The 26,990-nt window shown below is 26.9% G+C and overlaps 1 protein-coding gene across 2 annotated transcripts in view; it reads right to left on the reverse strand.

The window, feature by feature from the left end:
* Positions 1 to 408: 408 nt before the first annotated feature.
* LOC123270888 (ATP-binding cassette sub-family G member 4) overlaps positions 409 to 26,990 on the reverse strand; it is a 29,579-nt gene continuing 2,997 nt past the window's right edge. The window contains exons 1-9 of one of the 2 annotated variants that reach the window (XM_044737040.1): positions 24,887 to 25,170; positions 24,397 to 24,719; positions 18,207 to 18,324; positions 8,223 to 8,412; positions 6,453 to 6,598; positions 5,854 to 6,092; positions 3,399 to 4,156; positions 1,410 to 1,751; positions 409 to 1,330 (exon numbers count right to left, since the gene is read on the reverse strand). In XM_044737040.1, coding sequence (XP_044592975.1) covers positions 1,172 to 1,330; positions 1,410 to 1,751; positions 3,399 to 4,156; positions 5,854 to 6,092; positions 6,453 to 6,598; positions 8,223 to 8,412; positions 18,207 to 18,324; positions 24,397 to 24,589 — 2,145 coding nt within the window. In that variant the 5' untranslated portion in view covers positions 24,590 to 24,719; positions 24,887 to 25,170 and the 3' untranslated portion in view covers positions 409 to 1,171. Of the gene's footprint in view, positions 1,331 to 1,409; positions 1,752 to 3,398; positions 4,157 to 5,853; positions 6,093 to 6,452; positions 6,599 to 8,222; positions 8,413 to 18,206; positions 18,325 to 24,396; positions 24,720 to 24,886; positions 25,171 to 26,990 lie in introns of those variants that run through there. The other variant, XM_044737041.1, reaches the window with a different exon arrangement.

Raw genomic sequence — 26,990 nt, forward strand, 5'->3', positions numbered from 1 at the left:
AAATGGTTCAATATTATTTGATATATTATCCCATTTGATATATTTGTCAATAAAAATATTAATGAAAATTTATTATCGAGATATTTAATTTTTTGGAGCAAGATAAAAATTTTCTCAAGACAAGAAAATTTACTTCTGTCAAGAACTTAATTTTTTGGAGCAAGAGAAAAATTTTCTCAAAACAAGAAAATTTTCTTGATTCAAATAAATTGTCTTGGATCAAGATACGTATTTCTTGAAGCAAGAGAATTAATTTTGTTGGGATAAGTGAAATTTCTTGTGTCAAAAAAAAATTTTTTTTTCGCCCAAGAAAATAATTAGCAAGAAAAATATTTTCTTGGTTCAAGTGAACCATTCTTTCTGTGTGGATAAAATTCTGAGCGAGACAGGTGAAAAAAAAAACGTGAATTTTAAGAAAAAAAAATTATTTATTTTATAACAAACATTTTTTATATAAAATACAATGATCATTAACGTCGATCAGACATATTAATATATCTTATCAATTATTAATCAATCTTCTATACAAACTACATGAAGAATAATTCTAATTAATTAATTAGAAAAATTATGTAATTATCGCCGTTTTTTATAAAGTTTTTAAAGGCACCAAGAGTATTCCCTCATCACAAAACTCTCAATCAACTTAGCATTCAATCCATTGCGACGGTATTTGGTTGAGTTATTTCAATAATATTGTCATTGAACAATTAATATTAGTATATTTATTTATAATTTACGACGACTATCTGGCAAGATAAGCTCGTATATCTTTAACTATTTCAAGCATTTTTCCTCAATAAAAATTATTTTTATAATTTTTCAGATAATAATTTAATATTTAATTTTCTTTGTTCAAATTATCTCCAATTATTTGTTTTTAAGTTACTTAAAGCTCACAGCCGTCAGCGAATTAGTGACCGATTAAAAAAGGAAAAATTGCACAAGAAATTTACATAAGTTTAAAATTTCTTAGACTTAGTTAGTAAATAAATAATTACAATAGATAATTTTACACGTTGAAGAGCTTCAGGCAATATTTTTTATTTTCGTAATCTTTTTTTAAAAAAAAAAAAAAAAAAAAAAAAAGAAAAAAAAAACAGTCACTAAAATTCGGTATTTTTTTTAATATTGTACGAAGCGTTCATTATTAATTTTTAAAAAATTATTCTTATCGAGCAGCCTTAAGTTTCCAGCGCAAAAACAAGTAGGCCGCGATTCTTAGTAGCAGGAATATCAAAATAAGAGCAAGGATGTCGAGTGTGAAATCTGCGTCGAGCATATCCAGTTCTTCTAACGTCGTCGTTGGTTCTTTGAAGTGACAATATGGCTGGAAAAAAAAATTTAGTTATAAAATAATGGCTTAAAATTTTTAAAAATTAAATTCATCATGAAAGATAATTATTTACCTGGAAACATTTAAGCTTGGACCGTGCGAATCCATAAGTAGCAAGCGCAGTTCCTTCGAACCCGTATCTGATGTAACTCAAGTACGTGATCCACCTAAGATAGACAGGAATGGCGTCGAAGCTGACGAAGAACCCGGAGAATAGCAGGAACGGAACTGACATCACTGGCGCCAAGAACACGCCGTTCTGGACATTCATCGCAGCGCCCACTACTAGTCCTACTGATTGTGCAACGTATGAAATCAACAAACAAGCGCCTACGAACATGCTGAACCTCATCGCGTCCACTGGTTGACTCGTTAGGAAGTAGACGATACATAGGTACATCACGCAGAAAATTGTCTGAAATAATAAAGGATTTTTAGTAATTATATATATATATATATATATATATATATATATATATATATATATATATATATATATATATATATATATATATATATATATGTTTTTAATATTATTTTTCAAAATATACTTGTAAGACTAAAAATTTTTGTTTTTAAAGATTTGAAATGAGTCTTGAAATTTTTTTTTAAATTGTTAATTGTTTTAATGAATTTTAGAGAATAAAAATTCTTATTTCTCAAAATAGAAAAAGAAATATATATATTTATTTATTATGATAAAAATTTCTTTTAACTCAAAATTTTATTAAAGTAATTCGTTTAGTTTCAAAATACTTCGACTATATCGCTTGCCAAAAGGTAAAAGGGCGCATAATTTTTTTTTTATCACTAATCGACTGGTTGAGATATTCTTCGCCTAAAAATGAAGCATTGATTTCTTAAAGCGAAAAGGGCGTATGTCTAATTATGCGCCCTTTTAGCTTTAGAAATTAAAAAATTTTATGACCTAAAGCTAAAAGGGTCTATAAATTTTTTTTCTAAACAATTCATTAAAATGCTTATTTTTAGCCAAAAAATTGAAACAAAAAAAAGGTAGAGTCAAAAAAGCGTATTCTAACTATACATACACTCTTTTAAAATTACAATTAAAAATATTTTTAAAAAATTGCAAAATATGCATGATTGTATTAATTTATTTTTATTTGAAAATTATTTTAATCCCACTAGTTTTCGATTAATTTATTTATCTATTGCTTGTATAAAAATAGTTTAAAATTATTATTTTTTCAATATTGTTTAAGTACTTAACAGCCGATCCCCTCTTTTTCTCGCGTCGCACTCACTGCAAGAAACGGTACTATGATTATAAAGCTATTGTAGTTTAATGTTTTTCTTTTAAACAAATAAGAATTTCGAAAAAAACACTTTGCTACGAAATCGATAATTAAAAGATCTATTACGTAGCAGAGCGTTTTTTTCAAAATTCTTCTTTGTCTAGGAGAGAAACATAAAGCTGCAATCGAAAGGGCCGGCTGTTAAGAAATTTTTTTTTATTTATTAAATTTTTTTATTTTATGTCTTGTGAAGCTATTTATCAAAATTTTTTATGAAAACTTAAATTTTTTTATGCGTCCTTTTAGCTTTAGGCACTACTTTCCAAAAGTTAAAAGGACGCATGTCTTGAGTTACGCCCTTTTAGCTTTAGGATGCTCGAATTTTTTTTTTTTACACACCTTGGTGTTTTGAGTGATTTTAAGAAGAATGACAAAAAAAAATTTTGGTCATTCTTGAACAAGAAATACAATATAATATTCTAAACTAAACAAGTTTATCTATAAATTGGATTGATAGATTGTTTACTTAGGTAAAAAAATAGAATATTAAAAATATATATTATTAAAAATACGTTTTTTTTTTGTTGAATTGTAAGTGAATTTATAATTTTGAATTCATAATAGGGCAGATAATGTATTATCTTTGGTCGAACGTGACGTTGGAACAAAAGTATGAAATTGGAGATTTGATACTAAAATAATAAATTGTCTTCTGATGTCAGTATAAACTTTGAGGCCAAGTTTAAGTTCTTTGGCTAAATTTATGTAACAAGTTTTGTAAAAAAAAAAAATGGTAAAAAAATTACCTGGAATGGAAGATCCGAAATAGTAATAGCTAAGTAGTAAGACTTAAGCGAGTACCACCGGTTAAAGTTCTCTTTCATCAGAACCGGCATCTCTAGTGGAAACGACAATATCGTGATAGTCATCGAAGTGTACATCAGGAACAACATGTTGAAGAACAGGAATCCTAAGTTGCTGAGGACTTTACCACCATCGTTTCCGATATCATAGTAAAGCGCGCCGATAAGAAGTCCCACCAGGATGTGAGCGAAGAGACGGAGGTACATAAGCGTCCAGTCCCGACGACTGAACAGCAGTGTGCGTTTTAGAACAACCCAAAACTGCGTCAGCTCTGAGGTAGGGTATCTTTCTGGAGTGAGAACCATTGTTTCGTCCAACAAAGACGTATTTACATCAATGTTGTCTTTCTTGTCCTCGACGGTGATCACCAGGTTGTCACCATGCTTGGCAATCTCATTGGTCACGTACTTAGGGATTACTGTGCTATTGGTGTGATTGTCGTTCAAGTGAAGGTTATCCTTGCTATCCGCGAACTTGTCTTTGATGTTGCTGGCGTCGTTTTTGTCGATCATGGGAATCATCTCGTGCACTCCCAAGGCCGATTTTTCGTCCTTGAGGCCGTTTTGAAGTGCGTTGTTAAGGTTGTCGGATTTTGAGTCAGGGAACGGAAATCCGTCACGGATGTCATTCTTTCCGTTTCTAATCGCGTTGACCATCGTTGAAATATTGTCTCCATATTCACCGCAGGATACTTCGATTACTAAAAGTTTAAATATTTTGGTTTGGATTTGTCATGAAAATAATTGACTACACTGGGAGAAAACATTTCTTTTGAAGAAAATGAGCAATTAATTTGTTGAAAATTTTAAACAATTTTATTTCTTAGTTGAAAAAATAAAAATTTTCGGGATATTACGGTTCTTATAAGTAGAGCTACAATTTGAAGACAGATTTGTACGGATCTCAACGAAATAAGATGAGCAGTAAGAATAAAATTTTTTGATATTTTGCTTAGTTTTCAAGATACCGATACTTAAAAATCTATCAAATCCCACACTGAAATTTTTTTTTCAGATTTTTATTTTTTAAAAATCTATCGAATTCAGTCAATAAAAATGATCTTTAAATCAACAGAAATTTGAAAATTGTTTTTATATTTTTCATTAAAAAAGAATCCCATCTTTTTCTCTGCTCGCACTCATCTATAAAGAAACCGTACTATCATTATCGCACTCGTAACAGCAAAGCTATTCAATGCTATTGCAAATTCATGAATTTTTCTATAAACAAATAAGAATTTTGTAAAAAAATGCTCTTCCAGATTCAGAAAGATGATTTGAAATGATTACTTTTATGTTAATTGTAATGATACTGAATTTAACAAACATCTACCAATTTTTTAGATTTTCATAACAATTAAAATGTAATAAAATAATTTAACAAAAAAATTCCATATGTAGAAATTTTGAAAAATGAAAAATGTGAATTTTTTTGAATATTTTATTATAATAATTGATTTGTGATAAAAGTTCCAAAAATTATCAGATATCTGCTAATTTCAGTATCATTAATTGTACTTCTATATAGAATTCAAATAAGATGCTTTTAAATTATTTCAAATCATTTCAAATTAGATTTCTTAATCAGGACTGCTATAAAATACATAATTCAATAATCTATTGAATAGAAGAGTTTTTCCTAAAGTTTTTCTTTGTTTAGGAGATATTCACGAAGCTATAATAGCTGGGACCTATTGTTTATGATAATTTCTAAAATTTTCTAAATTTGTAATTTTTTTTTTATTTTTTTAATAAGAAAAATCCTAAAAATTATAAGATGTTTGCTCATATCATTTTCATCAAAAAAAGTAAAAAATTAAAATCTCCAAAATTTTTCTTACAATAACTTTCTTGTTAAAAAAAATTTATTGTGAGAAAAATTTTGATTTCTTCAGCTAAGAAATAAAATTGTTGAAAATTTTCAATAAATTAATTTTTTATGACAACATTGCTCATTTTTTTCAAAAAAAATTTTTCATTCACTGTAATTAATTAACTAATCAAATAAATTGCATTGAAATTTATAAAAATCAAAAAATTTGCTAATCTATTATGAATTTTTTTTCAGAATTTGTTGAAGCTATAAGGTAAAAAGCCCCAATATATGATCATGTACCAGTATATGATCTCTCCATGTATTTGTATATCTATATTCACAAATATAGGTATACAAATACATGGAGTGATCATATACTGGTACATGATCATATATTGGGGCTTTTACCTTAATATAGAAAAATTATGGGAAATTTTATGGCTCTCTCTGGGAGAATGTAGCTACAGTGTCATCTACTGGCTTGTTTTGGACTAAAATCGATTACAAGTTGCTACTTTACCGGTTAGTAGCTCTAGTGAGTCTCAAAAACGAAATTAACATAAAAAAACAAGTAAAACCTACTGAAGGACGCCGGATTGTGGTAGCTCGGGCAATTGAGTCCCTGATAACGCAAAAATGGCACCAACTGCGACGTAGAACCTTGATAAACACATTTGCCGTCTGCTAGAGTATACAACGCGTCAAACATTTCAAATAATCTGGCACTTGGCTGATGGATTGTGCATATTATCGTCCTTCCACCTCGAGCGAGTGTTTTCAGTAATGAAATACATTGGAAACACGACGATGAATCTAATCCACTGAAAAAAAGTCAATCAATAAATTAATTGCTTAATTATAATTATTAATATGAATAAATAAGTGCGTGTATTATTTAAATACGTATATTTTTCAACGTGAAAGTAAAGATAAGATAGAGAATCAGCACACATGAATCACCACTTTCTCTCAAAGCATCACAATAGTAAATACTTTTACTTTTAAATATTATTCTCTTTGTTTCGAACAATCTTCTTGACTCATCATGACCTCAAATATCAACGAGATTTATTCAAATATAGACTTTAATTATTAATATTTAAAGACTATTCTTAGAAAGTTAAGGGATTAATTTTTTTTACTAAATATAATTTAAAAAGAATAGTGTAGATGGTAATTACCTCGTTGGCTCATCGAAAAACATTACCGGGGGGTTGTTTACCAGCTCCAATGCTATCGATAATCGTTTTTTCTGACCTCCACTCAAGTTCGAGGTCATTGTGCGACGGTGCTCCGCCAATCCCAGTGTTTCAAGGATTTCTTGGATCTGAGGAATGAGTAAGTGGTATATTCATTTTTTTTTAATAAATTTGAGGAATTAATAAAATTTTCAGGTAATAGAATTTTTGTTTCGGAGTACTAAATTTCAAATAGGAGTTAAGCGAAATTTTGAAGATAATCAAAGATTTGCATCAAATTTCTTCATCTAGCGATGATTTATTTTATTTTATTTAACGCCAAGCGGTAATATACATAAGAATATAAAATATAGAATATTAAGTTCATCAAATAAATTAAATTAAGGGGTTAGGGCTAGTCAGAGACATGAAAAAATGAGAATTTTCAATAATTTTTTTTTGCCAGTTAATCATTTTACTTTATAAAAGCAATAATAATATGGCATCATTACACAATGTTTTGACTTGACTTCATGAAAATTTGAAAAAAAAACAAATTGATAATTTCAAAAGTTATGGCTGTTGTGTTGACTCAGTTCTAACAAAAGGTCCTTACGGAGAGCATCATAAATCCTTGGAGATTCATCGAAAATCAATCAGACAAAAAAAATAGTTTTGTTAATAGGTAATCTAGTGCCTGATCGAAACTTTTTTTTTTTTTTTTTTTTTTTTAATTAACAAAATGGCAGCCTCAGGAAATTTTTCTTTAGATTTTTGGGAAAAAATCAACAGTTGATTGTTTATAAAAAATCGAAATTTTTGAAAAAAAATAAAAATTTTTCGATCAGGCACTAGTTTTTTATGTTTTTAAAAAGCTGCACGGAAAAAAGAAAACTCGAAAAATTACAGTATAAAATGTAAAATCAGTCCCGTCGTAATCAAAACTAGAAAAATTACAGTTTGAAATAACATTTTTCTAAATTCAATTTTTAAATTTAATATTCAGAACTTTCAATGTAAATATTACATTCTACAATGTAATTCTTATAAAATATGTAATCATTACAATCTGAAACTGTAATTTTTCCAGTTTTCATCACGAAGCGCTACGTTGCATTATAATACTGTAATTTTTCGAGTTTTTTTTTTTCCGTGTGTATAAATTTCATTGAAATCTAATGAGCGGTTTTCGAGTTACAGTGGTCACCAGTTAAGAAAACATAGATTTGAGAAAAACACATTTAAAGTTTTACACTCTCGAGAGCTACTTGTTCTTGAGCGTTCTGGAGTGTCCGACCGCCCTTTGTTATCTGTCGAATAACTCGAAAAATATTTGTCGGATTCATTTAAAATTTTCAAAGAATATTTTAAAGATATTATACTTAGAGAAAATGTAAAAAAAAAGTGGATTTTTTGAAAATTCTGACTACCCCTAACCCCTTAAGTGATATTACATTACACGATGGTAAAAGGAGCAGATAAAAATGAAAAATTTCCGAAATTCTAAGATATAATTGCAAGTACTAGGTGGGGAAATAGCAAAATTAAAAGAAAAGATTATTTATTGTATTTATTTGTGTTCTGATTAGATCAAGAGATGCTTCTTGGTGTTGTTGATGAAAGCGTTGTATGCACCTCCGTAGAAATCAATTTCACCTTATTGTAAGGTACTTTTAAGTTAGTACACTTGTATTTTAGCGTGTGTACCAACTTTATCTTAATTTTCCGCTCTAGTGAGATAAGGATCAATTGTTGAATATAAAAATTACTTACGACTTCTTCTTTTTCAGCTTTGTCGACTTTGTTGCTCAATTTCAAACTAGCGGCGACTTTCATTGCTTCTTCAACGGTAAGATTACCATGTAATTGATTATCTTGCATGATATACGCGGATAATTTTCTGAAACTACTCAAATTTCTCTCATGGCCGTTCATCGTTATACTGCCTTCCATTCCTGATGATCTACAAAAAAATACAACCACATTAATAATTAATAAATTGATAAAATGAATGGAAAAATTAGTCAGGGTCCAGTGGAAAATAAAGATCCGTAATTGAGAGAAAAAACCGGTTTCTAGAGTTAAAAAAAAAGAATATTGAAGGTAAAGTCAATGACTTTGAAAGTGACCCTTGCTCTTGAAATTTTTTTTTTTTATTTATATTATTGATTACCATGACAAAGTGAGATATTTTTGTCCACAAACCGGTTGCTTAAACTTTCACTGGGCTTATCATTCTTTTTATTATTTTTTGGTTGGGAACTTTATTTAAAAAGCAGGATTTTATCCTTGAACGGTCATCTACTATAACGTAGATATTTTTATTCAATATATGCTTGAGGAAAAAGCCGTGACATTCGGCGGGCATGTATTTAGTATGTATTACATTTGACGGTAAACATAAATGTATTGCCTTGACACCGTGTAGTTGACCTATAGATCTACGTGAATGTAAATTAAACTAGGAAGCCCTTGTTGTTGAATACTAATTGTTTTTTTTATTTATTATCTTATTGTAGATTTTTAACTTCCCGCTAAGAAAATCGAAGATTTTCAAAAATCGGGAAGTTATTGTTTTTACCCCGTTTTTCGAAAATCGAGTTTTCATCAGATCTCGACATTTTGAGGTCCTAGGAAGCTTCCCTGACTATTCCCGCGAGGGTATCACACTATGTCTGTATGTATGTATATGTGTGTGTACGCGCGCGCGCGCGCGCGTGTGTGTGTGTGTGTGTGTGTGTGTGTGTGTGTGTGTGTGTGTGTGTGTGTGTGTGTGTGTGTGTGTGTGTGTGTGTGAAAAGTATGTGAACCACTTATAACTTTTGAACGGCTGATTCGATTTTATCGCGGTTGGTGCCATTTGAAAGGGTTTGGCCAAACTTAGATTTTGAGTATGATTCGGACCGATTCGGATCAGTAGATTTTAAGAAATCTTAAAAAAACTAAGAAAAAAAATTTTTTCAAATGTGGTTTTTTTTGGATAACTTTTAAACGGCTCCACCGATCGATTCCAAAAACTAATCAGCTATAGGCAATAAAAAACCACGTCGATCGCCACCAAGCTGGTCGAAATCGGTTGATTCTTTCGAGAGATATCGTGAACGAAAGAAAACCGAAAAAAGTGTTTTTTCGGGATTACTCCGAAATTTTCGGTTCGATCAATTAAAACTTGAAAATAACTTATGAGGATGATAAAACTGCGTCGAATGCCGCCAACAGCGTGAAAATCGGTTAATCCATTCAAAAGTTATTGCGGTTTGAAAATTCCAAAAATAGTGTTCTATGAAACTTCTATCAGACTTTTGAGCTGGGAGAGCTCAAATGCATAGAAATATTATCTCTTTGAACTCAGCGAGCTCAAAATATCACATAAATTATATTTTGAGCTCAAAAATGTCATAAGTAAAATTTTAAGCGCCCAGGTATGGAATTAGCGGGAAGTTTCAGGGATGGCCTTTAGGGGTGAACCGTTTTTCTAATTTTTTTTTCTATTGATAATTCCATCAGTTTTTTTATGATCATAATTGCTGTCATTATATAATTAATGACTAATTTTTTTAGATAAAAAATTGAATAGATGTTTCCTTTTTAACAATTAGGTATTTTATAATCACTATTATTATTTTTTAATAGTTCAAAAATAATTTTTTTTAAGCGTCAATTTTTGAATTTTTTTTGGCTGAAATTAATAAAGGAGTTTTTTTTTTTTTTACAACTAACAAGATTTTAAACGTTATTTAAAAAATTAAATATGTTTTTTTGTTCAGTAATTATTTACAAGTGGGGTCGAACCCATTTTGGGCCATAACTAGATGAAAAATTAACATTTCCGAATTTTTTTTGATTTTTTTTTTTTTTTTTTTAACGGCGGATTTATGATAAAAAATGTCGTGAAAGAAAAAAATAAAGATTTCGATATCTTTTTTGCCTTCAAAAGTTGGAAAAAATTTTGGCTCATGTTTTTGGATAAAATTTCTATTTTATCTTTTTTTTGATATTTTTGATATATATTAATGAAAAATTTATAAATTTTTTTGAAAATTTGTTAAAATTGTGATAATCAACTTTTTTTTTTCAAATTGTTCATTTTTTTTATGTATTTTTCAAAAAAAAAATATATCAAAAAAATCAAATAAAAATTTCGTTAAAAAAAATCAAAATTAAAATGGTTGACCCCACTTGTAAATATTTATTTTTTTTTCTAATTAATTACAAAACTCCACTTAAATAATTAAAAAAATAGTTAGCTTAATTTTTATAGATAATTATTACTGAGTAATGACTAATGTAATTGTTAAACGTAACAAACTGACGTAATATTAATTGTAAAATAAAATAGAAAACGTGATTATTGCAATATAACATATATTATCATATTTGAAGTATACACTTTTCCTTATTTTTTCGAACATAAAAAAAACAGTACAAATACGGTAAAGTCTCTGTTTTAAATTATCGATTGAAAGTGAAGTTTCTCAACTTTCAAAAATATAAAATTTCATTTCACTTGATATTGAGAATAAGTTTACTTTTAACTTTATTTATTTTATTAAAACAAATATTATATATTATTTGGAATATATGTCAGTAACTTTAGTATATTGTTTTTATCGCGTATCATTTCCCGTTTACTATATAACCGGAAATCGCGACTTGTCATCCGTTATTGACGTAATTGTTGCTTTTTATTACTTGTTTTAATTCATAATAATAATATTATAAAGTGGGTTGCAGATCTTTGTGTTTAGTTTCAATTTTTAGTTGTCGAAAATTTCCAAACCTTAGCTAACTCCAATTTATTAAGAAAATAATTAATCGAATAAATTTAAAATTTAATAAATTCAATATTCAGATGAATAATTACCAACAATAATGCTTAGATATCAAGAAATAAAGATAATTTTTTATCATTAAATACATCAAATTTTAACATTGCATAGTCTCGTGCAATTTAAATGTTAATTTTTGAACCGTGATTTATCATTTTGTTGTTTTAAAATGTTCATTAGGGTGTTTCAAAAAAAAAAAAAAAAATTTTTTTTTTTTAATGGTGTTGAAAAATTGAAAGTACATTTAAAAACAAAAATTTTGGCGCCTATTAGAGCCCTTAATATTTATATTAAGGTTTGCCTCAATTCATTTGTAATTTTTATATTTAAATAACACGAGAAAACTTTTTTTTTATTTTTGAATTTTAATTACTTCGGAATGGCTTGTTTACGCAATATCCCAGAGAGAGGTCTTATAGGAAATTTCACGCTCTACAAAAAACGTTTAAAGGTCAAAGTTCCTCAGATCAACCGTTTCAAAGATATTTGCAATCAAAAATAACACCAATCAAAAATTTCAAATATTTTCCAATAACATTGGAAAAAAAATCATACTTTATATTGATATTGTTTTTTTTTTGTAAAATCAATTGAATTCTGTTAATTTGAGAATTGAATTTTTTTTTTGCTTATTTACTCCATACGTAACTCACAAAAAGTACAAATACATAAATATAAAGGTTAAAATTATCAAACAAATGATTTTTGGGTCTCTTTTATAACAAATTAATTTTATATTTCATAAAGTTTATAAATTTTTGTAAGATGAAAATGTAAGGTTCCTGATCACACTAACTAAACAAACACTCATGATTGTATTTTATTAAAAATGTTAAAAGATTATAAATATATTAAATCAATTCAATCAACTATAAAATTTGATTAATTTTTTTCATTTAAAAAATATTGAATGAGCTTTATTCAGTCTCGTCGATAAAAGTAGTATATTCGTTTGATTTGAGTAATGTAGTTAGTAAGCTCTGTGTTGGTAAGCTTGGTCGTTCAGTACCACTTTCTCTTGTTGCTCTGCTTTCAATGCTTAGTTCTATCTTCTCGTCATTGTCTCTTCTTTATTGATACTGATTGTTATTTAAATTCGTTATATTATTAATTTAATTTGCTTTATAATTAAAATATATAAGTTATAAATTTTATGATCACAATGGTGAAAACAGTGTACTTGATTGGTGATGTATTATGAATTTGGTGGAAAAATTACCTTCATTGAAAGAGGTTATGTCACTTTTTATTTTATTATCTCAAAACGAAAAATTTTTCAGTGAAAGAAAGCATATCAACCACTGTCGACAAAGTTTTCGAAATTTGGTGTGTGGTACAAATCCCGACAAGAGAGAAAAGATCTGCTTTTTTAAAACTAACCTCAAATCACAATCGATGGAGGAATTTACAAAAAAACTGTAAGAGGAAAAAGTCAAAATCTCAAAAAAAAAAAAAATGAATCCCTTTTTCGGGACGAATTAAATAAACTATTTGATATAGCTCATGCTGATGTGCTTAATTTACTGGATAAAGAAAAAAGATTATTTTATATGGGACAAAAATCTTCCAGTCGACGTGGTTTTAATCTCATATAATTCTCAGCCAATTCCAGAAGATGTTGAAGATATGGATGTTGATGTAAGCGATGAAAATAATAACTACAGTAATAGTGATAACAATAATGAAGAGAACATTGATATCAATTATAATAACAATAATGATAGTGGTACATTTGATGTCGGAGAGTTCAGTAATGACAATGTTGACTATTCTTGTACAGTTGAGACTGATAATGTTGTTAATCATGAAATATCAAGTCAAACATCTAAGTTATCCCAGAAATCTTTGGAAAGTAATACTTCTCGTATAATCTCTGATTATGAAGATGAAATTCCAAAACAACAAGTTTCTAAAATTGATCTAATGACACCAGAACTTGCTGCGGCTTTGGATAGAGCTAATGTGAGTAGTAGGTCGGCGACTTACATTTTTGCTGTTTTATTATCTAGCCTAAATATTGATTGTGCAAGCGTAAACTTCAGTCATTTGACTATTCACCGAGCACGGGAAAAATTTCGCAAAGAAGCGACGTTAAATCTGAAAACTAATTTGGAAACTGATAATTATGTGCTACATTTTGATGGAAAACTGTTGTCAGATATTACAGGCATAAAACAAGTTGACCGGCTTCCTATTATTTTATCATCATCAGGTAAATTTCAACTGTTAGGAGTCCCCAAACTAGAATCAGGAACTGGACAAAATCAAGCTTCAGCTATTATTACAACAGTAAAACAATGGAATATTAATACTGATAACATCAAAGCATTAGTTTCTGATACTACAGCGTCAAATACGCTGTAGTATTTTGGAAGTTATAACACCAATCAAAGATGAAATTTTGAAATTCGTTAATAATCAAATAGAAGTAAAATTTTTTTATCCAGCGCTAAAGAATTATCAACTGATGTTAAAGTGAAACATGAAAATTTATGAAGTTCCGTATAATCATCCATTTTACACTTAATAATTAACCCCGTTGTAAATAAAAATATTGGAAATCAATTTCACACGATTATTACACTCTTAATCATCATTAACGATTACAATTGCATTTGTAAAATATTTTGTAACTTTTACTTCACATCAGTTGATAATAATTAATGTTCTTTACTTTGAGGTTGCAATGTAATTAATTTTATTTTGACTTTGAACTTTTTTTGTAGATGGATCATTGTCGTGACGATTACCGTGAACTCCTGCAATTATCATCGATATTTTTGAGTGCTACTACCACAAATATTACATTTAAGCGTCTTGGAGCCGTCCATCATGCAAGGTGGATGGCTAAAGCAATATATGGTTTAAAAATTTTTTTATTTAGAAATGAATTTCATCTTACTAAATCAGAAATAGCTGGATTACGAGAACTTAGTTTATTTATCATAATATTCTATTTAAAAGCTTGGTATACTGCGCCGTGCGCTATAGCAGCACCTAATAATGATTTAACTTTAATTAAAGAATTAATTTCAAATAAAAAATTTAATAATACTATTTCACGGGCATGCTCAGAAAAATAAGCCGATCACTTGTGGTATTTAAATAACGAGTTGTCTGTTTTATCTCTCTTTGACGAAACTGTTTCAGTTGAAACAAAAAGAAGAATAGTTCATGCTTTAAAAAACTGTGAAGCCAATGAAACTACTACGAGTCGTTTTATAATCGATAAGAAAAATTTAGAGTCATTATTAAATAAAGATTTTAGTCAATTTGTATCTATGAGATCGATAAATCTGTTTAAATCGTTTGATTTGTCGTATGATTTCATTGATGAGGATGTAACTTTGTGGCCTCAGAATCTGAATTAAAGAAGAAACTTAGAGTATTTTGAGAAACTTCAAGTTGTAAATGATGTAGCAGAACGCGGCGTGGCATTGATAGAGCAGTATAATCGATGCTTAACGAAAAATGAAGAACAGCTTCAGTATTTATTGCAAGTAGTAACAGAACATCAAATTTTATAGTTGATTGAATTGATTTAATATATTTATAATTTTTTTAACATTTTTAATAAAATACAATGATGAGTGTTTGTTTAGTTAGTGTGATCAGGAACTTTACATTTTCATCTTACAAAAATTTATAAACTTTATGAAATATAAAATTAATTTGTTATAAAAGAGACCCAAAAATCATTTGTTTGATAATTTTAACCTTTATATTTATGTATTTGTACTTTTTGTGAGTTACGTATGGAGTAAATAAGCAAAAAAAAAAATTCAAATCTCAAATTAACAGAATTCAATTGATTTTACAAAAAAAAAAACAATATCAATATAAAGTATGATTTTTTTTTGCAATTTTATTGGAAAATATTTGAAATTTTTGATTGGTGTTATTTTTGATTGCAAATATCTTTGAAACGGTTGATCTGAGGAACTTTGACCTTTGAACGTTTTTTGTAGAGCGTGAAATTTCCTATAAGACCTCTCTCTGGGATATTGCGTTAACAAGCCATTCCGAAGTAATTAAAATTCAAAAATAAAAAAAAAGTTTTCTCGTGTTATTTAAATAGAAAAATTACAAATGAATTGAGGCAAACCTTAATATTAATATTAAGGGCTCTAATAGGCGCCAAAATTTTTGTTTTTAAATGTACTTTCAACTTTTCAACACCATAAAAAAAAAAAATTTTTTTTTTTTTTTTGAAACACCCTAATGTTCATGTGATAAAATTATATATTTCGTTTTATGACTGAGTATTTAGTTTATTAAAATATTACACGTATGACTTATAAGTCTATATATTTATCAGTATCTATAATTTAAATATTTATTCACATGGACTTTGTATGGAACGATATCCATATCCCAAATTCTAAATGCCACCGAAAATCATTTTTATCAGTTATCAATTTATATTCAATGTTATCGTAAATCGCTTACTTTTTATCTATACGCTGACAATAACCCAGTGTAAAGATACGAGTCTTTATTTTTTAAAAAATCTCTAATATTTTTTTTATCTACAGAACAGTAAAAAAATTAGTGCTTAATATTCAGTATAAAAATTTCTAACGCAATGACGGAATTTTTCCTGTGCCGTGTAAATACAATGTTTAGTTTTATATAAAAATTTAATTGAAAACTAGCAATCCGCAATCAATAATGTGACAACTATGTGAATACAATATAAATAATTTAGGTAGTTTTTAAATTAATTTTTAGAATCATATTGCTATCACAGGATTGATTACCAATAATTTAATGAAAAAATTTATAAAACTAACAAACTACTCAAAACTTTTTTAAAAACTTAACAGCAAATATTGACTATCAACAAAAAATATATAAAATTGTAAATAGGCACAAATTCACATCTAAATTTTTCTAATGATACCAAAACTTAGTATAAAAATACTTTTTTAAATAAAAATATATCAGACACAAAATTTTGTTTATTCTCTTGATTATTTAGATGATATATTTACTATCGCTGGGAAAAACATCAAACTGTAAAAAGGCACAAATTACACTGAAAAAAAAAAAAAAAATTAAAAATTAAAAATCCAAGTAACCGATATGATTGTATATGATTTTCGGAAATTAAAAAAAAATTTTGTTGTAAATTTAAAAATTAAAAAAAAATTTTGGAACGTACTTGGTGTGCGTCATAGTGTATTTCAATTTTTTTAAAGTCCTAGTAAATAGATTTTACGAATTTCATTAAAAGTAAAATATTCTGCAATCACGCACACTAAATACGTTCCAAAATTTTTTTTTAATTTTTAAATTTACAACAAAATTTTTTTTTAATTTCCGAAAATCATATACAATCATATCGGTTACTTGGATTTTTTAATTTTTTTATTTTATATCTTTTTGTGAAGAAAAAAATTTTTTTTTATTATTATCTTATGATCTTATGAACGTGGACTTGGCGCGATTTTTTTACAGTGAAACTGTTTTTGTTTGAATTTTAGTATTTTTTGTAATTATAATAAAAATTTACAATTGGTATCAACTTAAATCTCGCGTTGGCTGCATTTTTTTATAGCAAACTATCCCCTTGAAGCTACAGTTTATGTAAAAATAATTCCAGCGCACCCTGGCGGGTGTAGATGCAAGCTGTGAAATGTATTTTTTTAACTGTAGTTTTCCATCTATTGGAGGATTACCATGCATTCTCGAATTATTTAGTCTGTGGCATGTCACTTTTTACATCGAAAAAAAGTCAGGATCGAAATTTTTGAGCTTGCTATAGTTTGTGCTGATAAAATTTAGTAATTTCAAGTAAATTAATGGTTATAATTGAATATAATTAATTGATATCAGTAAAATAAAGTATGAATTACTGTTATAATATAAAATTTAGGAACAAGAAGTACCGTCGAATTAAATAAAATTTTGCAACCTCGAAATACCGTTCTGCTTACAGTAAACACACTCGGTAGTCTGGCGCTCCGTTTACAACGGATTTGAACGGAACTTGGCGCCAGATTCTACCGAATCTGTGGATTTTTGACTAGAGGGTAAATTTTCTTGGCTCAAGAAAATATCAAGGAAGGTTAAAAATTTCTTGAATGGAGTCAAAGTTTCTTGAGCCTGGAAAATTTTTTCATGCTCCGAAATAGCTTTTGTTTTCCTTAAAATTTTCTTGGCGCAAGAAGTTTGTTTTTTCTGTGTAACGTCAGACTTTTTTGATGATACCACACAGAAAAAAAAATTTATTCGAATCAAGTAAATAATTTTGAAAAACATCATCTTCTTGATTTGAGTAGAAAAATTATTATACTAAGAAATTTTCTTGGTTTAAGTAAATTTTACTTGATTCAAGAATTTCTCTTCTTGATTCAAGATAATGATACTTTTAAACATTATTTTCTTGGTTCAAGAATTTCTCTTTTGATTGAAGTTAATTTTTTTTTCAGTGCAATTTTAATCATAAAAACTCATTTTACCATAAAATATGTTTATTGAAAAATTTTCCTTATTCTCTCAATTATATGGATCAATATTTGACATATAATAACATTAACATGTACGAAATGAAATAAATAAAAAAATTTTACTTAGCGCGAATTTCGAATCTGTTTTTAGAACTGCTCTAAAAACTTATAATAAATTAACTATCACTGAAAAATATTTCAAACCTTGAAAAGTCACGAATTCATGACCTTTCCAATGATAACTAAATTTAACTAAAAATAACTGAGATAATCATATAAATATGCCGGATAAAAAGATTTCATATTTTCTCAATTATATAGATGAATTGAGAAGTTAAAAATCGCCAAGTTCTTAGTTGGAACTAAATAATTGAAATTTTCTTTATTACAATTAGTGAATATTTCAATATCGATTTTATGAAAAAAAAAATATGAATTCATCCTATGAAAAATGATTAAAAAAAACGATAACTTACTTGTATCCGGTAAGAATGTTAAGTAAAGTAGATTTTCCAGCGCCAGACGGTCCCATAATTGCCGTAAGTTCGCCGGATCTCAATCTTCCACTTACAGATTTGAGAATAGTCTTCTCATCTTAAATAAAAACAAAAAAAAACAAGGAACAAAAATTAATTTTTTTTTTTTTTTTAGTATTACACCTCTCTATTAATATTTTATTCAAAGTTGGCATTAAATCTTTTTGATGACTCACAAGATCTAGCAACATTTAAGACTGAAAAAAACTGACCGCAATTTAGCAATAAATTTTTTTAAAATTCAAGACATCTCCATTATTTATCACTTATAGTTAGCATTTACTCGTATCTTGTTAAACGTAAATAAAAAAAAATTCTATATGATGGAAAACTAAGTTTAAGGTTTAATTATTGCAATAATTCGTCCAAAGTTACTAAAATAAATCACGATTATGAATCATGGGTAATATAATATAAGTATTGCAGTTGAACTGGAATGTAGGAAAGTTCTGGATGGAGATTATCGTAATTCAGCGAACCGCGAATGTAATTCCGGTCTTATGCCAGACAGATATCTTGCTCTTTTTCTACTGGTACGCAATTTATTTACATGTGTAAATATGTGTGTATGCATAAATATTTAATGGAAGTTTATTAAAATCTAGAATATGAAGTAGGGAAAGAAAGTGAATTTATTCCGACGATAATCAGCCCTCGGGCGATTGCCAAATCACGTTTAATGACTATTGTAAACAATATGTGAGCCCTGACCGCATTTGCTATCGACTCGAGGTCTTGTGATCAATCTTTTATTGCATTTATTTATTTATAATTCATAAATTAAGTTATTATTTTTAATAGCTCTTGTTTATTTAATCAAAGAACGGAAATTAGCGTTTTCTGAATGATATAAATAAAAGCTATACGTAATTAATGGAAATTTTATTTGGTATAGTCTCGATTGTTGGGAAAATTTTTTAGGATCAATAATTTTGGAGATAGTCCAATTAATATTTTTATAAGAAATAATTAAAAATTGTTATAGTTTTTTAACGTTTTTTAAAGACTTCTCAAATATAGATAACAATAATATTTGACATTAGGGAAAAATTACAATAAATAACTGCATGGAAAAAAAATAACTTTAGTTTAATTTTTTTCTTCAAAATTTTAGTCTTGTTTCAAAATATTTACATCACTTAATTAAAAAAAATTATTACTCGGTAATTATTTACACGAGGGATCAAACCCATTTTGGGCTAGAACTAGGTGAAAAATTAACATTTTTTAATTTTTTTTTTAATTCTGATTATTATTTTTACGGCGCATTTATGATAAAAAATGCCGTGAAAGAAAAAAATAAAGATTTCGAAAGTTTTTTTGCCTTCAAAAGTTGGAAAAAATTTGGGCTCTCATGTTTTTAGATAAAATTTCTATTTTATCTTTTTTTTTGATATTTTGGATATATATTTTTTCGAAAAGTACATAAAAAACGAACAATTTAAAAAAAAAAAGTTGAATATCACAATTTTCTAAAAAATTTATAAATTTTTTCAAAAATTTATAAATTTTTTCAAAAATTTGTTAAAATTGTGATAATCAACTTTTTTTTTTAAATTGTTCATTTTTTTATTTATTTTTCAAAAAAAAATATATCAATAAAATCAAATAGAAAATTCGTTCAAAAAAATAAAAATGGTTGATCCCACATGTAAATATTTTCTATAATCTCTATTAAAGAATTAAATCTTTTGATCGAATATTTTATTCTTTTCAAAAGAGGTAAAAACATTTTTTTACCCAAGTATTTATTTCTCTTGGTTTAAAACCGGTAAAATTGATTCAAGATTATATTGACTATATATCTATATATTTTTTAATTGTTAACTTGTACATTCCTACACTGATATGAAATTCCGATTTTAAAATTAAAGACATATTTTTATTTATAGCAATTTTTGCTTCTAAATATTATAAATTACATGTAGTACAATTATACAGCAGATTATTTTTCTTATGAAAACATAATTTTTTTTATGATGATGTCAGGATCATTTTATTTAATAAATAATTTTTCAATGATATAAAACTAGTATTTGTTTAATATCTTGGATATTTTATGACTAAATTATCAACAACAAACACTTTTAGGTAATCTTGTGAATGAAAATCTTCAATTATATGACATACGTTGGATAAATCTCTACACCCAATAATTATCAATTATATTGAATTTTGTTCTAATAAAAATTGTATTTATTTAAGCATCATAACAATAACTTAATGTAAAAAAGGGTTTTTAATGTAAAAATGAATTCATTATATATACATTTTAAATACTGGTCTGAATGCGAGAAGATCTAAACTCTAGGCCATCTAACGTGAAATTTCAGAACTAAATTTTTTTTTTTAGAAAATTAGTTTAATTTTTTAATTTTTCATTAAAATTGGAAAATTATTTGTAATTTTTACAATAGAAATGAATAAATTTAGAATTTAATTGATTAAAATTTGAGTTAAGGATAAAAATGAATAATTTTTACTTAAAAAATAATAAATCTTCAATTAACATGTAGAAATTTCTGGTCGTATCATTTGATGATGATGAATAACTAAAAACCTTAAAAAACTCCTAAATATTTCGCGAAATAGCCAATAAAAAAGCTATAAAACTCTAAAATTTTTTAATTTCCATGCCGTTAGGCCGAGACGCTAAAAAGCGATAAAAAATATCAGGTCAGTGGCAAAAATTATGGCCGTAATATAATTAAAATTTAGCGATTTTTTATCGAAATAAATAATAAAAATTCTAAAGACTAAAGAAGATACATTTAATGATTTTCGCGATGACGACAACACTGAGTAATTCTTCTGGCATGAAAGCCGGCATTTAATATCTTAAAATATTACTCTTGTAATCTTACTTGCACAATTAGTTAATTAGTGAATAAAAAGTAATAAATAATAACTGAAAATTTACTCTAACAATATTCGCATTAAATATTTCTTAAATTGCAAAAAAAAGCTTGTAATATTTTTCATAGCAAAGAGGGATAGTGAAAAAAAAAATTACTGTTATTAACATTTATAAGACTGTCATGTTGCAACAATCGTGTGTCCAATCTATCACGCTAGATTAGCAGTAGTCGATATTTTTTCTTTTAGTTTTTACTTTTAATATTCAAACCGTCATATCACTAATAAATAATATTTGCATTTTGTAATTTTTGTTTCGTTTATCTTCCATGTTTTTATACGCCTGCTTCTTAGCCAATTAATTTCGCGATTTTAAAAATAAATACAAACGCTACTGACAAAACCTGTTCTTGGTTTGCTCGTTCATTTTTTATTCACTTTTTTTTTAATTATTTGTAATAAAGTACGTCTAATTTTTAATTGTAAGACGTCATTCTTATAAAAGGCAAAAAATTATTTTTTAAATTAATTTAAAGATTTATTGATTTCATCACAGATAATAAAACAAATTTTCTTTCTATAAAAATCGTTATTATTTTTTTTTTAGTCATAAAATTTTTTTCTTTTAATAATGATTCAAGTCTAGTCGCAGAAAAAAAATAAAATTGTTCAACAAAAACATTTAATGACCTTAATTTACGTTTATGAGTAAGAATGATTAATAGAAGAAAATAATTGCTCATCCAATACAAAAAAATTGAAGACTAGAAAATAATAATTTTTAACATTAACCTACAAAAAAGTTAAAATTTTTTTTTTCTGTTAATGACATAATTAAAATAAGTCTAGAAGTTAAGTTTCATCTATCAACTTCATTAAATTAAAATTTTAATAACTTTATTTAGTGACTACGTATTTTGAAAGAGACTTTTTAAGGAATTAACTTGCGAAAGAATGACGAAAAAAATGTAAATATGAAAGTGAAATTGACTTGTTAAAAAACATTACAAATAGACGCTTAAATATTTGTTTATACTACAATAGCTGTATAGATACTTTAACAATGTTAACTATGTAAACTAAGTTTTATTTATATAGAATACGATTATCCAAAGTAAAGAGTTGTAGTGCTACTGGTGTTTAGCAAGTAAAACTTGGATATTAAATATTAATATGTAAAATGTAAATTTAAATATTTGAGTGCAAGAAACAAGAGAGTATCCGTGACATAACTTAAACTAGAAAATCTGAAGTGGATGGGGGTGTATTTACTTCCGTCATTCGCGAATCTCCTTATCGTGAAAAAAAGTTAATTTTAATCAAATTTGCAAGTATTTTTTAACTACTTTTTAAGTAAGCTGCGTTAATAATAGAGAATATTGAGAATAATTGTACGCTCTAGTAATGTAGTAGAACACTTTCACTGTGGTCAATGTCACATCAGAAAACCTGTTTTTAAATGGAATTATTTAAAAGAGTAACGAGTTGTGTGAGATCTAGATAAAAAATTGTGTCGGCTTGTGAGATTTTTTTTTATTTTAATAATATTTTATTTGAAGGTTGAAATATCGATTAATTATTTTTTTTTAATCGTTCGGAAGATTGATAATTGTAAATTCAGATGAGGGTTCTTTCGTCGAAAATAAACGCCTTCAAAAGGATTTTCCTTGTAGGAAATTTTTTTCTCGATAACGGGCTTAATGTTGTAGAAGAATTTTGTTTAATTGTCGGAGTGAGTTTTTAATGATTTTTAGAAAGTATTTTTAGGCTTCAACAGGTTTTTCAAGAATTACTGAGACGAGCTGTTTTGTAGACGAAGTATTATATAATATTACTATATTCCGTCGAAATTGAGTTATTTTTAATTTTAATTTTACTATTTTTAGACAACTTTCAACGTTACGACACGGAAAAAATTGTATTTTTAATTTCTTAAAGTTGGATTTTAAATTTCCCGCTTTTTTTACTTGCAAACGCCAATTTCTACTATTTTGCACTGTAGTATTGACGTCATTAATAGTAGCGCCATCTCTTGGTATCGAAGTCAAGTTTTTTTTTCAACTTTAATTCTAATATTTATTAAATATTCAGTCATTTTTTATAAAAACCCAAAAATGAAACAGCAGTAAAAGTTTTTTGACAATTATTAATTAAAAAGTTTGTATAATAAATTTACAAAGAGTAAATTTCTCTGTAAAGATGATTTTTAAGGTAAAATTAAAAAAATTCTGAGTTAAAAAATAATAATTACGTAGTATGTATAAACTGACTTTGTTAATACTGATATAGACTTTGAGATCAAAGGTCGCGATATTCTATCATCTATATAGTAATTATTATATGCGCAGCTACTTTTTTTATCAAAACTCACATCGATGAGAATTCTAGAAGAGGTTTTTAACTAAAAAAACGATTAATGATTATATTATAAATCTATCAATGGAATAAAGTTTTAATTTTATGATTGAATTATTAAACCTGAATGAAATAATGCAAGTTAGGTAAGAAGATTTAGTCTCTAACTGCAAATTACATGTCCATTCATATTTATGTTGAGAAAATAAATGTACGACCGACAACTAACTGTACTAGATTATCGGTCATTAAAAAAATATTCATTCTCTTCTAAATAAACTTTTTTTTTTATGAATGAAAATTATTTACTTTAACGGTTTTCAATTTTCCATAATTGAATTTTATTTTTAGTGATAGAAATTAATTTTTTAATGACTTAAAAATTTTTTTCAATAAGAAAATTAATTATTTTCTTATTTTATTTCCACGGAATCCCCCAACGTCAATAGAAATTTACAAAACTTTGAATTGCCCGGGATTCGAACCTTGATCTTTCGCGCATGAGTTTTGACCTCTTTCCGTCGAGCTAATGTAACCTTTGGATGCTAACTCATCGACTTGTAATGCGTATTTTTATATATATTATGTTTTATCATTGACTTTGCTTATCTATTTTACGAAAGCTAATTATTTGTTTTGTAATTATTTATTATGCCGAACGCAATATGCTTTTATTGATCCAAACCTTCAAGCTTACAAGTATATAAAACCCATTTTCATTTTTGATAAATTATATTTTTAGAATATTAAACTACTGTTTAAACAAGAAAACTTCTAAATGCGGTTTTGAAATTAAGAAACTTAGGTCATTGAATTTTAAATAACGGTTCTAAGTTTACTATCAGGTCTTTCAACTTTAATAATAATAATAATGAATGCATGAAACAGAACCGTAAAAAAATGAAAAGTTGGTACTTACTTCCTTTACGTCCTTCCCGAACTTTGTAAGTTAAATCCGTAAATGCTAAGTCAACAGGTGGCCTTTTTGGCAAATGTGTGATTGTTTTTGGTTGAATCGGTACAATTTGAACCCTTACAACCGAGCCCTTTCTTGGTTGCATCAGGATTCCATTGGCGTCATCGTCCCTCGAACTATTTCCTTCTAACTTCATTTTTAGATTTATTTATCAAGAAATTACTTAATAAAAAATTCTTCGTAAAAATCCTCTATTTATCCTCAAAAGTAATTTTTCTTTGATTCGCTATCACTGTCGTACTCGAATCATTAAAAAACTCAGCCACCTGGAAAAAAAAAATTTCTAGTATTATTATTTAATAATTTAAAAATTTAATAATAATAATAATAATAATAATAATAATAATAATTTAAATAAGTTATTATTATTATTATTATTTTTAATTTTAATTTTCTATAAAAGAAATTTCTTCACTAAATAATTAAGTCTTACATTATATTTAATCACAAGTTGTGGTTAATTATAGTCACATAAAAAATAATTAACGATTTGAACATAATACTTTTATAAAACCGAAAAATAAAAATCACAATTCACATCTATGATAAAACAAATATGTGAAAATAAATTATAATCTTCGTTAATTAAACTAAAGTGACTCGTAAAAACAAAAATATAATAATCGTGATTAATAAGTGTATAACTGCAGAGCGAACGCACGGAGCGCTCGGTAACTGCGACGTTTAATGCACCGCGGCTGAAGACGGACTGAGTATTGAGGACTTTTATTATATTATGGAGGACTGAGAATGGAACAGAGGGATTAGATTTAACGGTGAGGTAGAGGAGTAGGTACTGTATCAGTATACAGTAAGCCTCTACATATGGAACACATACAAGACGGCCGTCACCGTTGACCGTCGATCTGACTCGCGAATTTATGTTTTATGATCAATTAGTGGTTTGCGTGGATACAGATGCGTACATTAATTCATTAAATTTTCAATAATTAAAAAAATTATAAATTTTTTATGAAAATCAAGTGCTTAAATATTTCTTCGAATTTAGAACGGCTGTAACTTTTGAATCATCAGTTTTACCAAAATTTTCAATTTATTCGAATTTTTTTCGCAATTAGATTTCCTTTAAAATGATTTTTAATATGTCTCATTATTTCAAAAAGTTTTTTATTTACTAACAAAACAGTAAAAACTTTTTTAAAACAGTCACGTTTAAATACTTGAGCATATTTTCCGTGAAAAATAGAAACGATGCTGTGAATACTGATGAAAAAATTACTTAATAAGTAAAAAATTCAATCAATGACTTCAATAGTTAATAAAAAAAAAATCAGAAGATTCATCGATTTGAAAAATCAATTGTATGTAAAATAATTTTTTACTGAAACTCTTGTGGGTACTCGACATAGACGAGTTAACTTTTAGACCTTGAATTATCCGTTTCAACGTATTATTATTACATATACGTACTAGTAATTGTCTTCGTATACTTTGCATATGCATGATAGTTAATTCTTACTCTTTTATACTGCATGTTACAATTTTCACGCAAGATCCTCCGTCGCTTCTGCTTCCAATTTAATTACCGCGGATATTAAACTGATTATAATTACAATTGATAATTGTTTTTTGCCTCAATATTTAGATTACTTATTAGTGAACTATTTTTGATTATTAATTATTGAAATTGTAACTATAATAAATTACATTGATGGTGATATGATAAAATTATACAATCGTACATGTATCACGCGTCATACTTTGCGCGGTAAGAATCGATAATTGGTTATTTAAATAATGGTAATTTTAATAGTTATTCTTCATAAATTTGGATGAGAACATCAGGAAAAATATTGAGAAGGCTTAGAATATTTTGCTCATTGATTCTTATGAAAAAATTATAGCGCTTGAAGTATGATAATAGTAGAAACTATATTTTTTTTTCTTTCAATAAGAAAATTTTTTGTGTTCATTTCAAGTTCGGAGGTATGTTTTATGTACTTCAGGTTTTCTTTATATCAAATTTTAATTCGATCCATTAGTTTAAAAGTTATTCACGGAAATCTTAAATTAAATTTACAATAAATTCTAACTGAACACATTAATAAATTATAATTATTATATTTTTTTATATAATTGTATAACATGATCAATAATTATTGATTATAATTATTATTATAACGATCAAAATTCTATTTTTTTAATTTTTAGTAAATAACTTTTGGATTTTTTAATAGACTATGAAATTAATTGAAATAAATGACAATAATAACGTGATAGAGAAAGAGAAAACTCTTTATGGTAGAACTACTCTTAACGAAAAAAAAAAAAACAAAAATTTTCTTTACTGAAGTAAAGTTTTATCGAGCTTAAATAATTGCACGACTCATGATGTAAAGCATCAGAGAGTGCTTTACGTTTAAAAATTTTTTTTCGTCTCATTTTGGCAATTATTTTTACTATTCAACCCTAGTTTGTTCACGGAATCAAAATATTTTGCATACTATTGTCTAGATAATTTAATGGAAATTAATTCCATACTTTTCAAAAATTTATTAAGTGCAATAGAAACGGAA

Source organism: Cotesia glomerata, linkage group LG8, assembly GCF_020080835.1.
Source record: "Cotesia glomerata isolate CgM1 linkage group LG8, MPM_Cglom_v2.3, whole genome shotgun sequence".
NCBI lineage: Eukaryota > Metazoa > Arthropoda > Insecta > Hymenoptera > Braconidae > Cotesia > Cotesia glomerata.